This window comes from Capra hircus, chromosome 11 (assembly GCF_001704415.2).
Source record: "Capra hircus breed San Clemente chromosome 11, ASM170441v1, whole genome shotgun sequence".
Classification (NCBI taxonomy): domain Eukaryota; kingdom Metazoa; phylum Chordata; class Mammalia; order Artiodactyla; family Bovidae; genus Capra; species Capra hircus.
Window position 1 is genome coordinate 68217613 of NC_030818.1, and position 16842 is coordinate 68234454.

General features: G+C 39.1%; 1 protein-coding gene across 3 annotated transcripts in view; it reads right to left on the reverse strand.

Moving 5' to 3' along the window:
• C11H2orf42 (chromosome 11 C2orf42 homolog) overlaps positions 1-16842 on the reverse strand; it is a 44841-nt gene that overhangs the window by 15901 nt on the left and 12098 nt on the right. For 2 of the 3 annotated variants that reach the window (XM_013967789.2, XM_005686840.2), the window contains exons 2-5: positions 8515-8792; positions 7254-8088; positions 6433-6543; positions 1190-1294 (exon numbers count right to left, since the gene is read on the reverse strand). In XM_013967789.2, the coding sequence (XP_013823243.1) occupies positions 1190-1294; positions 6433-6543; positions 7254-8076 (1039 nt within the window). In that variant the 5' untranslated portion in view covers positions 8077-8088; positions 8515-8792. Of the gene's footprint in view, positions 1-1189; positions 1295-6432; positions 6544-7253; positions 8089-8514; positions 8793-14594; positions 14903-16842 lie in introns of all 3 variants that reach the window. The other variant, XM_005686841.3, reaches the window with a different exon arrangement.

The window sequence follows — 16842 nt, forward strand, 5'->3', positions numbered from 1 at the left end:
TCAATGACAGTAGGTAAATTAAGTGAAATGGAATACTGCAGGATTTTCTTTTTAAAAATCCATCTAGAGAAAGAAAAAAAAGAAATAGAAAGCTCTAAGAGACTAATGGGTTTAAGATTATTAACCACAGAAAGTTTGCAGCCTTTCAGCATCAAACTGCAAACTGAAGAATGGTTGATTTAGAGCCATTAATTGACCAGATTCCTGATGAGTATGTCTATATACTGACCTACCGTTCTATTTCTTATTTCTTCTCCTGAAGAAATGTCTTCAGACACATGAAGACATTTATCCCCTTTTATAAAGACATAAAGATGCCAAAACTACTATCCATTTAAAATTAAAATTCTCATAGGTAAAAGCATCTAATGATAAGCTGGATTAAAGCTATTGTCTTTTTTCTTTATATCAAAGTGATACTTTTAATTTGTTTACTTCCTGACCTTCTACAAACATTTGTTCTTGGAATGTGTAAGTTCTTAACTAGTTAGTTAATTAAGATTTGGTCTTGTACTATTTGCTGACATGACTGAAGTAACTTAGCATGCACACACACATGCACCATCTGCTACTTATGTATTTATTGGTCTTGTCTTCAAAACCAGAGTGTAAGCATAGAGATGAGGTCTAATTTTTAATCACCCAGCCAAATTATAAGAGAGTTAAGAAGATGTTGATCCCCAAACATACAGGCTTAACTCTTCTGCACAGAAAAGTGATATATATATATATATATATATAAATTTATAAGTTATGTTCAAATCCAGTCATTCTGTCTCAAAAATTCAGAATGATATTCCTGTTACTGCCTTTCAGTGTTTTCAAATTTCACTAATTTTGTATTTCTTAAAAAATATTTATCATTGTATAATTGTAAACTATGTTTCTTCTTTAGTTTTGAACCACCCATACCAACCACATGTGGGTAATGAGCAACAAAAATAAAATATTCTACAAAATCCATGATGCTAAAGCATGTCAATAATTTGTGTTGCATTTGTTATTTAAAAGACAATTTGGTTGTGAGCCTGTTTGAGGCAGTGGGAGGGATAGCACAGATCTTGGCCTCGGTGCCTGCTATTGTTTATCTAGGGGGACAACATGCAACATTTCACGTGATTATATTGCTCTGGGCTTATTTAGGATAATTTTCCACCTCTTTACCCTATTCTGGGGAAGGGACACTTACCCTGCCTTTTTAATGAAGAAGCAACCACAGGCTTTTTCAGGCCACTTTTCCTTAGATTACTGCTCACTGCATCTGGAGGTAGCAGGGAACTGTTCGTCTGTGCACCTAAACCACAAGCACCATAGTGTTTAACGAGACGTCTGCAGAGTATAAATCAATTCAACATTAATTTCTGAAGTCTAAAACATATAAAAAGCCTATGCTAATTTCTACATTAGCTTAGCTTCAGTTTCTAAAAGGAATTAGCATTAGCCCTTTTATATAACATTTAAAGTGTCTTACACTCTTTACAGGAAGTTGGTGGGGGGACTAGAAGCGAAAGGAAGAAAAGAAATTCACCCTTTGTTCTACGTCTCAGACAATCACTATCAAGTTTCTGATGAAGCAGCGTCCATTTTCTTTTTTATAAAGAGTTTATTTTGCTGGTTTTGTGATTTTAAGGACCTGTGACTACATCCACCTTCATGAATCACTGCCTTGCCGTGGTGAAGGGGCTTGTGTAACTCAATGAAGCTAACAGCCAAGCTGTGCAGGGTCACCGAAGACCAATGGGTCACAGTGGAGAGTTCTGACAAAATGTGTTCCACTGGAGGAGGGAATGGCAAACCATTCCAGTATTCTTGCTGTGAGGACCCCATGAACTGCACAAAAAGGCAAAAAGATAGGACAACGAAAGATGAGCTCCACCCACCTCGCTCCCCGCTGCCCCTGAGCTCAGAAAGTCTCCCCTGTGCTCCTGGGGAAAAGTGGAGGACAATCACTAATAGCTCCAGAAAGAATGAAGCAGCTGGGCCAAAGCAGAAATGATGCTCAGTTGTGGATGTGACTGGTGATGGAAGTAAGTCCGATGCTGTAAAGAACAGTATTGCATAGGAACCTGAAATTTTAGGTCCATGAATCAAGGTAAATTGGATGTGGTCAAGCAGAAGATGGCAAGAGGGTTGAATGTCGACATTTTAGGAATCAGTGAATTAAAATGGATGGGAATGGGTAAATTTAATTCAGATGACCATTATATATCTACTACTGTGGGCAAGAATCCCACAGAAGAAATGCAGTAGCCCTCATAATCAATGAAACTCTGAAATGCAGTACTTGGGTGCAGTCCCACAAATGACAGAATGATCTTGGTTCACTTCCAAGGCAAACCATTTAATATCACAGTAATCGAAGTCTATACCACAACCAGACACTGAAGAAGCTAAAGTTGACCAGTTCTATGCAGACTTGTAAGACCTTCTAGAACTAACACCAAAAAAACCGATGTCCTATTCATCATAGGGGATTGGAATGCAAAAATAGGAGGTCAAGAGATACCTGGAGTAACAGGCAAGTTTGGCCTTGGGAGTACAAAATGAAGCAAGGCAAAGGCTAACAGAATTCTGCTAAGAGAATGCACTGGCCACAGCAAACACCCTTTTCCTACAACACAGATGATTTTACACATGGACATCACCAGATGGTCAATACTGAAATCAGATTGATCACATTCTTTGCAGCTAAAGATGGAGAAGCTCTATACAGTCAGCAAAAGCAAGACCTGGAGCTGAATGTGGCTCAAATCATCAGCTCCTTATAGCAAAATTTAGGCTTAAACTAGAGAGAGCACAGAAAACCACTAGGCCATTCAGGTACAACCTAAATCAAATTTCCTGTAATTATACAGTGGAGGTGATGAATAGATTCAAGAGATTAGTTCTGGTAAACAGTGTGCCTGAAGAACTATGGACGGAAGTTTGTAATATTGAATAGGAGGCATGGACCAAAACCATCCGCAAGGAAAAGAAATGCAAAAAGGCAAAGTGGTTGTCTGAGGAGGCCTTACAAATAGCTGAGGAAAGAAGAGAAGCGAAAAGCAAGGGAGAAAGGGAAAGGTATACCCAACTGAATGCAGAGTTCCAGAGAACAGCAAGGAGAAACAACAAGTGAAAGTGAAAGTCACTCAGTCGAGTCCGACTCTTTGTGACCCCATAGACTATACAGTGGGTAGCCTTTCCCTTCTCCAGCGGATCTTCCTGACCCTGGAATCAAACCAGGGTCTCCTGCATTGCAGGCTATTCTTTACCAGCTGAGCTATCAGGGAAGCACACAGAGAAACAAGAAGGCCTTCTTCAATGAACAATGCAAAGAAATAGAGGAAAACAACAGAATGGGAAAAGACTTGAGATCTCTTCAAGAAAATTGGAGATTACAAAGGAACATTTCCTGTAAAGATGGGCACAACAAAGGACAAAAATGGTATAGACCTAATAGAAGCAGAAGAGATCAAGAAAAGATGGCAAGAATACACAGAACAACTGTATAAAAAAGATTTTATTGACCCAGATAACCACGATGGTGTGGTCACTCACCTAGAGCCAGACATCCCAGAGTGTGCAATCAAGTGGGCCTTAGGAAGCACTGCTGCCAATAAAACCAGTGGAGGTCACGGAATTTTAGCACAGTTATTTAAAATCCTGAAAGATGATGCTATTAAAGTGCTGCACTCAATATGTCAGCAAATTTGGAAAACTCAGCAGTGGCCACAGGACTGGAAAAGGTCAATTTTCATCCCAATGCCAAATAAGGGCAGTACTAAAGAATGTTCAAGCTACCAGACAGTTGCACTTAACTTTCCATGCTAGTAAGGTTATGCTCAAAATCCTTCAAGCTAGGCTTCAGCAGTACTTGAATCGAGAACTTCCAGATGTACAAGCCGGATTTAGACAAGGCAGAGGAACCAGAGATTAAATTGCCAACATTCGCTGGATCACAGAGAAAGTTAGGGAATTCTAGAAAAACATCTTCTTCTGCTTCACTGAGACTACACTAAAGCCTTTGACTATGTAGATCATAACAAACTGTGGAAAGCCCTTAAAGAGATGGGTATACCAGACCACCTTACCTGCCTCCTGAAAAACCTGTATGTGAGTCAAGAGCAACAGTTAGAACCTTACATGGAACAACTGAATGGTTCAAAATTGAGAAAGGAGTACAACAGGCTGTATATTGTCACTGTGTTTGCTTAACTTATATGCAGAGCACATCATGAAAAATGCAGGGCTGGATGAGTTGCAAACTGGAAACAAGACTGCTAGGAGAAATATCAACAACCTCAGATATACAGATGATAACACCCTAATGGCAGAAAGTGAAGAGGAACTAAAGAGCCTCTTGATGAGGGTGGAAAGAGGAGAGTGAAAAAGCCGGCTTAAAACTCAGTATTGGAAAAATGAAGATCAGGGCATCTGGTTCCATCACTTCATGGCAAATAGGGGAAACAGTAGAAGCAGTGACAGCTTTCCTCTTCTTGGGCTCCAAAATCACTGTGGATGGTGACTGCAGCCATGAACTTAGAAGACGACTGCTTCTTGGAAGGAAAGCTATGACAAACTTAGACAGTGTATTAAAAAGCAAAGACATCACTTTGCTGACAAAGGTCCACATAGTCAAAGCTATGGTCTTTCCAGTAGTCATGTACAGATGTGAGAGTTGGACCAGAAAGAAGGCTGAGTGCTGAAGAATTGATGCTTTCAAAACTGCGGTGCTGGAGAAGACTCTTGAGAGTCCCTTAGACAACAAGGAGATCAAACCAGTCCATCCTAAAGGAAATCAACCCTAAATACTCACTGGAAGGACAGAAGCTGAAGCTGAAGCTCTAATACTTTGGCCACCTGACATGAACAGTGGACTCATTGGAAAAGACCCTAATGCTGAGAAAGATTGAAGGCAGAAGTAGAAGAGGGCGACAGATGATGAGAAGGCTGGATGGCATCACCAATTCAATGGACATGAAATTGGGGAAACTCCAAGAGAAGGTCATGGACAAGGAGGCCTGGCAAGCTGCAGTCCATGGGGTCTCAAAGAGTTGAACAACACCACCAATTACACCAGGATTACCAGATTTAGCAAAAAAAATTGTTTTTAATTTCAAACAATTTTTTATTGTAAATGTGTTCCAAAGATTACATGGGAAATACTTATACCCAAAAAATTATTCACTGTTTGTATGAAATTCAAATTGAATTGAGTATTCTGTACTTTATCTGGCTACCTGAGTGATCTAACATTTCTACAAACTCCTTACAGTCATTTTTAATGGCTGCCTGGCATTCTATCAAGTGGTTTGTTTAACTATCCCCAGTGGTTGGCCCTTAGTTGCTTCTAATTTTTCATTACTATAAACAAATACCCAATGAGCATCTCTGGACAAAATGTTTTTCCTATATCAAGGATTATTTCCTTTAAAAAAGAGTATTTAAAAGTAGAATTACTGAGTTATAGGGTATAAATTTTTTTTTAAATTTCAAGTTTTCTGGGGAAAGACTTATAAGTAAACATTTAACCACAATCTCTACTCTATATTGCTGCCAGAATTCTCTCTCAAAAACACAGAAATCACCAAGTCGCCGTCTCTCCATCTTTCTCCAATTTTCCAGCACCTAAACTATGCACAACCGCTTGACCTGCCTCCAGCAATACACCCTCTATCTATAGAAACATTTTTCAAGGTTCTTAACAAATACTGCAAACTACTTTTACAAATGAGTAAAGCAACTTACACGACATTAGCCACGCTGAAGAGGCCAATTTGCCTGTGGCCTCCACGTAAAAAAAAAAAACTTTGCTAACTTGGCATCCAAAAGTATCTTGTTTTAATTCTGTATTTATAAAACATTTGCATTTCTCTCTTCACTAGTGAGCCTAGAGTTTGGTCCACATGTGCAGGCCAGGTAATATTTTCCTTTCATTCAGAGTCTAGGTCTTTTAACACTTATCAACTGTGATACTTTAGCATTTTCACATTGATTTATATGAGTCCTTAACTGACACTGATATATTTGAATTAAAAAAGAAAAAAAATACACATATAATGCCACCTGCTGAAAATGCAGAAAACAAACTATATTTCTAAATTATCATGGAAAATATAATTAAACACTATCACAAATTTTTAAACAAACACCTATCAATGAATACTTCGTAAGTCTATCCTAAGGCAGATTAAGGTGTAAAACTAGTCTGAAAATGATTCAGGGATGAACAAACATATCAATAATACAAGCAGAGTTTGAGTGGATCTTATACTTGGCCAACAGAACCAACCCTTAGCTTGACAAAGAATTATCAATAAGGGTAAAACTTTCTCAGACAACAACAACAACATTACCTCTTGTATTTGCTGAGATTCAGTGAAACATATAAAACAGTAAAACAGTATCTAAAGGTCACACCACCAACAAACAAACAAAACCGCTTCTCACCAGATACTTCCTCCTTTTTCCTCTTCTTTGGCTTAGAGGTGGTAGACTCACAAGCTGATACTGGTGATTCTGAATGGCAACCTAACTGGGGCACAATAACCTCCTTTAGACCTAAAATAAAACAAATTTCTGAATTATTAATACTATCTATGAATAACTATGGGTCCCAACCTAGAGAAAAATTGATTTCTAAAAAATCCAAATCCCCAAAACAAATTATAGCATGACTGCCTGCTTTAAAATCAGTTCCTTTAAAGAACTCCCCAAACATACATTCTTATTCATGGGCCATTAATATGATAAACGGCTCTACAGAGAAATGTAAAACAAAAAATTTGGGAGCTGCTGCCAGCTGAAGATCATTTAGAAATGAAAATAAATCACAAGATGAAAATGTTAAAAACAACGTAAGTCTTGTAGAAACTTTAAAAGATTTTTTGAGCAAAGTACTAGCAAAGTACTAGTACCATCTTCAAAGATAAGAAACAAGTGAGACAAAACAGAAGGTACTTTTTGTTTGTTCTTTGTTTTTACTAACATAGGGCACCTGTAGAAAAGTAAAAAATCAAAGCAAAGCTAACTTTGCTTGATTTATTGTCTTAGTGAAAATGCCCAAGTTTCTTGATTGTTAATTTCAACCAACCAACCAACCAACCTTCATGCAAGTGTGCTGACTGGAATTAAAAGAAGGAATGCTTTTCTTTGGATTTATCTAGCAGCTGCTTCTGAAGGTTGCTAGGACAACCTCCAAATGCCATCAGTGGGACTCTTTCATTGCTGTTTTAGAAAAACAGAGTAAATGTGTCAACCACACCACCTACCGCTGGAATCAAAGTTTAGGAAGTCTGAGAATTCCTGAGCCAATGTCTCGTCACTGGCAAAGGCACAGATGCAAGCAAAGAAATGAATGCATCTCTGGACCGCCTCATCTTTGGACGCATTTGACTTGTGTGACTTTAGAGTCTGGCAGGAGCAGAAGAAACGGCGTTCAGGCAAGCTTTTGGCACCGATTTTCTGCACAAAGGATGTATGTAAATACCCCAAACTATGCTTCTGGCTTGCTTTGCATTTCACCACCAAAATGTTTTTAGTAATCCTCTGTACAAGGGGACCTGTGGGTTCCGTGGCCAACTGCCAGATGGTTTGCTTGGTTTCTGGGGAGGCCTGCATGGCATTCAGGACCGAGCTCTTTAGAGTCAGAGGGGTGGCCTCTGCCTGGCAGTTCACTGCCAGCTTGATGTGCTGGCACTGGTTCTCCACAACGCCCTGGGTGGCAGCTTTCAGGCATGAGGGCACATAACACCGGCCAGAGCTCAGCTGAGTGATGATGGTCCCGTCCACTGTCTGGATGGTCGTCTCTGAAACACCCAGCTCCACAAAGCATCGGTAATCGGGGCCCCGGTCTCTTTGCCGCACTGAGTAGACTTGCAGATCAGAGCCTGTGATGATTTTGACAGCTTCAACACTAGGCTGCTTCCGGGCGCCGTACCGGAAAATGGTTCCACAGGTCTTGTTCTTACAGCTCAGTCCCCGGGTCCCATTGTATGTGCCACATCGGGGACACTTTCTGATCCCCCTCAGTGTGGCCTTCCCCAGATCAGACAGGAAAGCTGGAACTTTGGTCCTTAGAGAGCTTGGTTCCATTTTTCACAGGTTCTAGAAAAGACAATAAGCGCATCAGCCTGAGTATACACATACAAACACACACACAGGTAAAATCACTTACAATATCTAGTACAGAAAGTAAAATGAAAAGAAGCTATCCACTATTTTCAAACTGTACTCTCAAAGAAAACATCCATTTAAACCCTCAAATAAAATAAAAGTGCAGGAAACTTTATGAAATATTTCTCAAGAGTCAGTCTTGTTTTATACAACAAGCTAGGTTAATCTAATCTTTTTTTGACCACACCAAGGGATCAATGGCAGTGGAAGCACAGAGTCCTAACCACTGGACTGCCAAGGAATTCCCCAGTTAACCTGATTTCAACATGCACAGATGTTTGACTTGAGCGACTGGAGAATGGGAAAGATGAGTTCTTTCTCTTCCACCATTCCCCACAAAACTCAGACCAATCTTACCTGTATCAACTGCCAGAGTATTCAGAAAACAGTATAACCTGAATTCAGAAGACGTAAAAGGTGTTTCATTAGTTTGTGATGATCATAGAAGACAAGTGAAGATGCAACAATTTGCAGAGTAAAAAACACTGTTTAACTCAAGTCTTCTGAAGTTTGAACTCTGTGGTGTAACAATGGAGACATTCTGCCTCCTCCTCCTCGGCCAGCCAATGGCGAAGCTCATGCCCAACGTTCCACAGTCAAAGATTCCCACTGCCCTAAGTGGAGACCATGGCAGCCTGTAAGTAAAACAGGAAAAAACTATTAAAGTTATACAAAGAGTGATTCTTTCCATTTAGAAAAGGAAAGTCTTTCACAGATATTTGAGAAATATTTGATAGAAATTATCATGGTTGTTTTATACTTCCAATCACAAGAAGGTAAAACAGTGCTAATGTCATTATACAGGGAGCTTTCAAAAACACCTAGAGCCAGGTATATAAATAGTTGAACACTCAGCCTTCCTAATAGTAATGCACTGCATTTTTAGAGCACTTTATGCTTTTCAACATGTTTTTACGTTCATTATTTTATTTGAATTTCTCCATATTAGTGTCTCATTTGAGCCAAACAACAATGGCTTTTCAGATGAAAATCAAAAAGTTAAGTAACTTGCCTGAGGCCACCTATCAAAATCAGCAGTGTGGTTGCCACCAACCCAGTGTCTGCTGAATGTGAATCTCTGATTTCCCCCCAACATTATGAACATTTTTAAACATATAAAAAAATAGAATTATACAGTCAACCTTCATATACCCACCCACTAGATTCTAAAATTAACCTTTTACTATATTTGCTTATTACATATCCCTTTCTTCATCTATCAATCCCTTTCATATTTTGATGCATTTCAAAGTAAGCTGCAGGTATCAGCAGCACGCATATTAACTAAAGTTTAATATTTTTAATGCTTTTTAAAAAGGTAAATCTGCGTATGATTTTGAAGTAAGGTATGAGCTTTGCTTTTGCTCTCTGACCCTAAAGAACAGTCTTTTTTTTCCCAGGTGTGCTGAGTGTTGCTGTGTAAGGGCTTTCTCGAGTTGCAGTGCACGGACTTATTTGTTTACTTGCCCTGCAGCATATGAAATCTTCCCAGACCAGGGATCGAACCGATATCCCCTGCATCAGCAGGTGGATTCTTAACTACTGGACCACCAGGGAAGTTCCCAAAGAATGGTCTTGATAAAAGACTCTCCCTCCACATCTTCTCTAGTCCACTGATTAACAAATTGAAAAGTACAAATAAGAAAAGTATAGGAATGCCTACATTTTGGTGCTAAGAACTAATCCCCCATGTAATATCTGCTGAGTGAATGAAGTTTTGTGAAATATGATTGATAACAGGGTTTCTCCACCTTGGCATCACACACATTTAGGGCTGGATACTACAGGGAGGGAAAACGTCCCCACCCATCAGCAGAAATTTAAAGACTTACTGAGCATGGCCTTATCCACCAGAGCAAGACTATTTTCCCCACAGCCAATCCTTCCTATCAGGAAGCTTGCACAAACCTCTTATCCTCATCCATCAGAAGGCAGACAGAATGAAAACCATAATCACAGAAAACTAACCAAACTGATCACATGGATCACAGCTTTGTGTAACTTAATGAAACCATAAGTCACGCTGTGTAGGGCCACTCAAGATAGATGGGCCATGGTGGAGAGTTCTGACAAAACGTGGTCCACTGGAGAAGAGAATGCCAAACCACTGCAGCATTCTTGCCTTGAGAACCCCGTGAGCAGTGTGAAAAGGCAAAAAGATGTAATGCTGAAAGATGAAGCCCCCAGGTCGGTAGGTGTTCAATGTGCTACTGGAGAAGAGCAGATAAATAGCTCCAGAAGGAATGAAGAAGTTGAGCCGAAGTGGAGATGACACCCAGATGTAGATGTACTTGGTAGTGGAAGTAAAGTCTGATGCTGTAAAGAACAACATGGCATAAGAACCTGGAATGTTAGGTCCATGAATTAAGGTAAATTGGATGTGGTCAAACAGGAGATGGCAAGAGGGAACACTGACATTTTAGGAGTCTGAACTAAAATGGATGGGAATGGGCGAATTTAATTCAGGTGACCATTATATCTACTACTGTGGGCAAGAATCTCTTAGAAGAAATCTCATAGTCAACAAAAGAGTTCAAAATGCAGTACTTGGGTGCAATCTCAAAAATGAGAGAATGATCTCGGTTTGTTCCAAGGCAAACCATTCAATATCACAGTAATCCAGGTCTATGCCCCGACCACTAATGCCAAAGAAGCTGGAGTTGACCAGTTCTATGAAGACCTATAAGACCTTCTAGAACTAACACCAAAAAAAAGATGTACTTTTCATAATAGGGGAATGTAATGCAAAAGTAGGAAGTCAAGAGATACCTGGAGTAACAGGCAAGTTAAGCAGGGCAAAGGCTAACAGAGTTTTCCTGAGAGAATGCACTGGTCATAGCAAACACACTCTTCCAACAACACAAAAGACAACTCTACACATGGACATCACCAGATGGTCAATACCCAAATCAGACTGATTATATTCTTTGTGGCAAAGATGGAGAATTTTTATACAGTCAGCAAAAACAAGGCTAGGAGCTGACTGTGGCTCATATTATGAACTCCTTATTGGAAAATTCAGACTTAAATTGAAGAAAGTAGGGAAAACCACTAGGCCATTCAGGTATGACTTAAATCAAATCCCTAATGATTATACAGTTGAAGTGACAAATAGATTCAAGGGATTAGATCTGACTGAGTGCCTGAAGAATTATGGATGGAGGTTCATCACATTGCACAGGAAGTGGTAACCAAAACCATCCCCAAGAAAAAGAAATGCAAAAATGCAAAGTGGTTGTCTGAAGAGGCCTTTCAAATAGCTGAGAAAAGAAGACAAGCTAAAGGAATCTGAATGCAGAGTTCCAAAGAATACCAAAGAGAGGTAAGAAAGCCATCTTAAGTGAACAATGCAAAGAAATAGAGGAAAACAACAGAATGGGAAAGACTAGAGATCTCTTCAAGAAAAAGGGAACATTTCATGCAAAGATGGGCACAATAAAGGACAGAAACAGTATGGACCTAACAGAAGCAGAAGATATTAAGAAGAGGTAGCAAGACTACACAGAACTATACCAAAAAAGGTCTTAATGACCTGGACAACCACAATGGTGTGATTACTCACCTAGAGCCAGACATCCTAGAGTGTGAAGTCAAGTAGGCCTTAGGAAGTATTGCTAAGAACAAAGCTAGTGAAGGTGATGGAATTCCAGTTGAGGTATTTCAAAATCTAAAAAATGATGCTGTTAGAGTGCTGCACTCGATATGCCAGCAAATTTGGAAAACTCAGCAGTGGCCACAAGACTGGAAAAGGTCAGTTTTCATTCTAGTCCCAAAGAAGGGCAAAGCCAAAGAATGTTCACACTATTGCACAATTGCATTCATTTCACATGCTAGCAAGGTAATACTCAAAATCCTTCAAGCCAGGCTTCAACAGTACGTGAATTGAGAACTTCCAGATGTACAAGCTGGGTTTAGAAAAGGCAGAGGAACCAGAGATCAAATAACCAACATCTGCTGGATCATAGAAAAAGCACAGAAATTCCAGAAAAACATCTACTTTTGCTTCATTGACCACCCTAAAGTCTTTGACTGTCTGGATCACAACAAACTGTGGAAAATTCTCAAAGAGATATGAATAACAGACCACTTTATCTGCATCTGAGAAACCTGTATGGAGGTCAAGAAGCAACAGTTAGAACTGGACATGGAAAAACAGACTGGTTCAAAATTGGGAAAGGAGTACGTCAAGGTTGTCCCCTGCTTATTTAACTTATATAGAGAGTACATCATGCGAAATGCCGGGCTGGATGAAGCACAAGCTGGAATCAAGACCGCCGGGGGAAATATCAGTAACCTCAGATACGCAGATGACACCACCATTATGGCAGAAAGCAAAGAGGAACTAAAGACCCTCTTGATGAAAGTGAAAGAAGAGAGTGAAAAAGCTGGCTTAAAACTCAACATTCAAAAAACCAAGACCACGGCATCTGGTCTCATCACTTCATGGCAAATAGATGGGGAAACAATGGAAACAGTGACAGACTTTTATTTTCTTGGGCTCCAAAATCACTGCATATGGTGAGTGAAGCCATGAAATTAAAAGATGCTTGCTCCTCAAAAGAAAAGCTATGACCAACCTAGACAGCATATTAAAAAGCACAGATATTACTTTGCCGACAAAGGTCCATACAGTCAAAGCTATAGTCTTTCCATCATGTACAGATGTGAGAATTGGACCAGAAAGAAGGCTGAGTGCCTAAGAATTGATGCTTTCTAACTGTGATGCAGAAGACTCTTGAGAGTCCCTTCAACAGCAAGGAGATCAAATCAGTCAATCCTAAAGGAAATCAACCCTGAATACTCACTGGAAGGATTGATACTGAAGCTGAAGCTATAATACTTTGGCCACCTGATGTGAAAAGCTGATTCATTGGAAAAGACCCTGATGCTGGGAAAGACTGAGAGCAGGAGGAAAAGGGGATGACAAAGGATGAGATGGTTGGGTGGCATCACCTACTCGATGGACATGAGTTTGAGCAAATTCCGGGAGATAATGAAGGACAGGGAAGGCTGGCATGCTGCAGTTCGTGGGGGTTACAGAGTCGGACACAACTGGGCAACTGAACAAGAACAACAACAACTATTATGGGGGGCTATCCTATGTGTCATAGGATGTTTAGTAGCATCCCGGGTCTCCACCACTAGATGCCAGTAGCAGTCAACGTGTCCTCCCCAAGTTATAAAAAAAAAAAATGTCTCCAGATATTGCTAAATGTCCTCCTGGGGGGCAAAATCACCCCTTTAAAAACACCTAGAGACATTAGCCTGTTTACACAGCATTTCCTTCTGAGGTCAATACACTTTTTTGGTAGGTATTCTCAATCAGTCAAACGTGGGTTCTTAGGAAAGAATGTTGTTCCAAAGCTGATTATGTCTATGACCAAATCTTCTAAATTCTGAGCTTCAGATTGCTTTATATATAAATCAATTTTAAAATTACACTGATGATGATGATTTCATATTATTATTTAAGTGAAAAAACAGAACTTTGCTCATTAAGGGAGGACCTATTTGCCAGTTATAGCTTATTTTGTAAATAAATCATTTAAGTCTATGATCTTGCAAAAGCAGACTAAAGGACTAATGACCCTTTTATGCCCTACTTTCACTACCCCCACTTGCCCTTCCACCCCACAAATCCTCACTTTTCAAGAGTAAATACAGTTAACACGCTGGCATATATCCATCAGACTATTTTCTGTGTTTACGAATAAATATATATATGTACACATGTGGGATTTTGGTTTTAGAAAAACTGAGTTACATTATACTCAGTGTCCTCAAGTTTGCATTCTTAATATTTTACCACAGTTGACCCATCTCTATCCATGAGTTTTAATTCTAGACAATGTTGCAATTAACATCTTAAACACTGGCTTTAGTATATAGGTGCAAGTATTTCAGTAGAAAAGATTCTGAACATTGTTTCTAGTTTTCTTAATTAATTGGGTACAGAATAAAATTTTATTGGGAGACAGAAGTTTGACTTCTAAAAATGTTATTATTGTCTTATTCATCCTATCTCACTTTCTATACTCAAATACATTCCAAGCAGATAAAATATTCAAACACACAAAAAATGGAACCGTCAATACACTAGAACAAAAAGAGGAGGCAATTTTTTCTTAAAATATTTGTTAAAGATATCAGATTGAAGATGGCCTACATGACACAAAACCCAGAATCTAGAAAATAGTAAACTTTAAATCTAGAAATGATTAATTTTTCCTATTTATCAGTGTTTTTTTTTAAACTTCTTTATTGAGGTGTATTTTACATACCATAAGATAAACCCATTTTAAGTGTAAAATTCAATAATACTGTTTATAGAGTTGGGTATCCATCATGACAATTAAATTTTAGAACACTTCTATCACCCCATAAAAGAGCCCTCTTCTGGAGTCAATCACCACGCCCACCCTTAGGTAATCACTAACCTGCTTTCCGTCTCTATAGATTTACCTTTCCTGGACACTTCATACAGATGGAATCATACAATATGCGGCCTTTTATATCTGGCTTCTTTCACTCAACATGTTTTCAAGGTTCTACCATATTGTAGCATGTATCAGTACTTCATTCCTTTACACTGCTGAATGGCATTCCACTGTATGGCTATATCATTTTGTTTATCCGTTGATCACCTTATACATACTTGAATCGTTTCCACTTCAGGGTTATCATGAACAATACTGTCGAGCACATTATCATGCAAGTCTTTGTGTAGACAACTGTCTTCATTTCTCTTGGGTAGAAACCGAGAATTAGAATTACTGAGTGGTAGGGTAATTTTACATTTACCTCAATAAAGAAGTTAAAGAAAAAAAAACACTGATAAATAGGAGTAGTCAGACTTCCCTGTAGCTCAAATGGTAAAGAATCTGCGTGCAGTGTAGAAGAACAGGGTTTGATCCCTGGGTCATGAAGTTCATCTGGAGAAAGGAATGGCAATCCATTCCAGTATTCTTGCCTGGAGAATCCCATGGACAGAGAAGCCTGGCGGGCTACAGTTCGTGGGGTCACAAAGAGTCAGACACGACTGAGCAACTAACACTTCAGGGTAAGTTTAAGTGTAACGTTTTAAGAAACTGCCAACGTGTTTTCCAAAGTGCCATTTTACATTGTACCAGCAGCATTATACATTCTTACAAACTTTCTCCATTTCCTGATCAACATATATTATTGTCTCCTTGGTTATGGCCGTTAGATTATAATGGGTGTGAAGTGGTACCTCACTGGGGTTTTTACTGCATTTCCCTAGTGAATAATGATGTTGGTAACATTTCACATGCTTATTTAGTTATACGTCTATCTCTTTGGGGAAATAACTATTCAAATATTTGACCCAGTTTAAAATTATGACTCATTTGATTACATGAAAATTGTATTTTTCTTTATGGAAAAAAGTACCTTAGACTAAGTTCAAAGATGAAACCAAACTAAACAACCAAAGCAGTGGAAGGCTTGTATAGTGAAAACTATAAAACATAATTTGAAGAAATTAAAGACCTAGAAAACGGAAAGGCATCTTTTCATGTTCATGAACCAGAAGAGTTGATCTTATTAAGATGGCGCTACTCTTCAAACTGATCTACAGATCCAGTGTAATGTATTCCTATCAAAACCCTAGATACCTTTTTCTGCAGAAATTGACAAGATGATCCTAAAATTCATATGGAAATGCAAGGGTCTTGGAAGAGCCAGAAAATCTTGAGAAAGAACAAAGAAGGACTCTCACTTCCTGATTTCAAAATTCACTACACAGCAAATTAAGACTGTGGATAGAGAAGGAACAAATACTGTATTACATCACTTACATGTAGAACCTAAAAAAACTAAACTCACAGAAGTAGAATGGAATGCTAGTTGCCAGGGGCCTAGGGCATTGGAGAAACCAGGAGATGTTAGTGAAAGGGTACAAACTTTCAGTTGTAAGACGAATAAGTTCTGGGAATCTAATGTACAACACAGTTACAGTTGTTAAAAATCCACCTTGCAATGCAGGGGACATGGGTTCAGTCCCTAGTCCAGAAGATTTCACACACTGTGGGGCAACTAAGCTGGTGTGCCACAACTACTGAGCCCACATTCTAGAGCCTGTGAGCCACAGGCTGTGCACCCTAAAGCCCTTGCTTTGCAAGAAGACAAGCCACAGAATGAGCAGCCCACACAGCACAGCTAGAGAGTAGCCCCTGCTCACTGCAACTAGAGAAAGCCTGGGTGCAGTAATGAAGATACAGGGCTTCAAAATCTTTATCCAAAAAGAATAAATGATTTTTAAAAAAGAAATGGTAATTATGTGAAGTGATGGAAGCATTAGGTAATGCTATAGCAGTAATCATTTTGCAATGTACGTGTCTTACACTTTAAACTTACACAACGATATATGTCAATTACATCTCAATAAAATTGGGGGGGAAACGACAATGTGACAATAGACATACAGATAGATATAGAAACCAATGAAACAGTATTGAGAATTCAGAAGTAAACTCTCATTTATGGTCAGTTGATGTTCAACGAGGATGCCAAGATCCATTAGTGGATAAAGGACAGTCCCACCAACAAATGGTGCTGGGACAATACATAGCCACCTGCAAAGGAATGAAGTTGGATCCCTGTTTCACACTGTATATAAAAATTAACCCAAAGTGGATCATAGACATAAATGTGAGAGCTAAAACT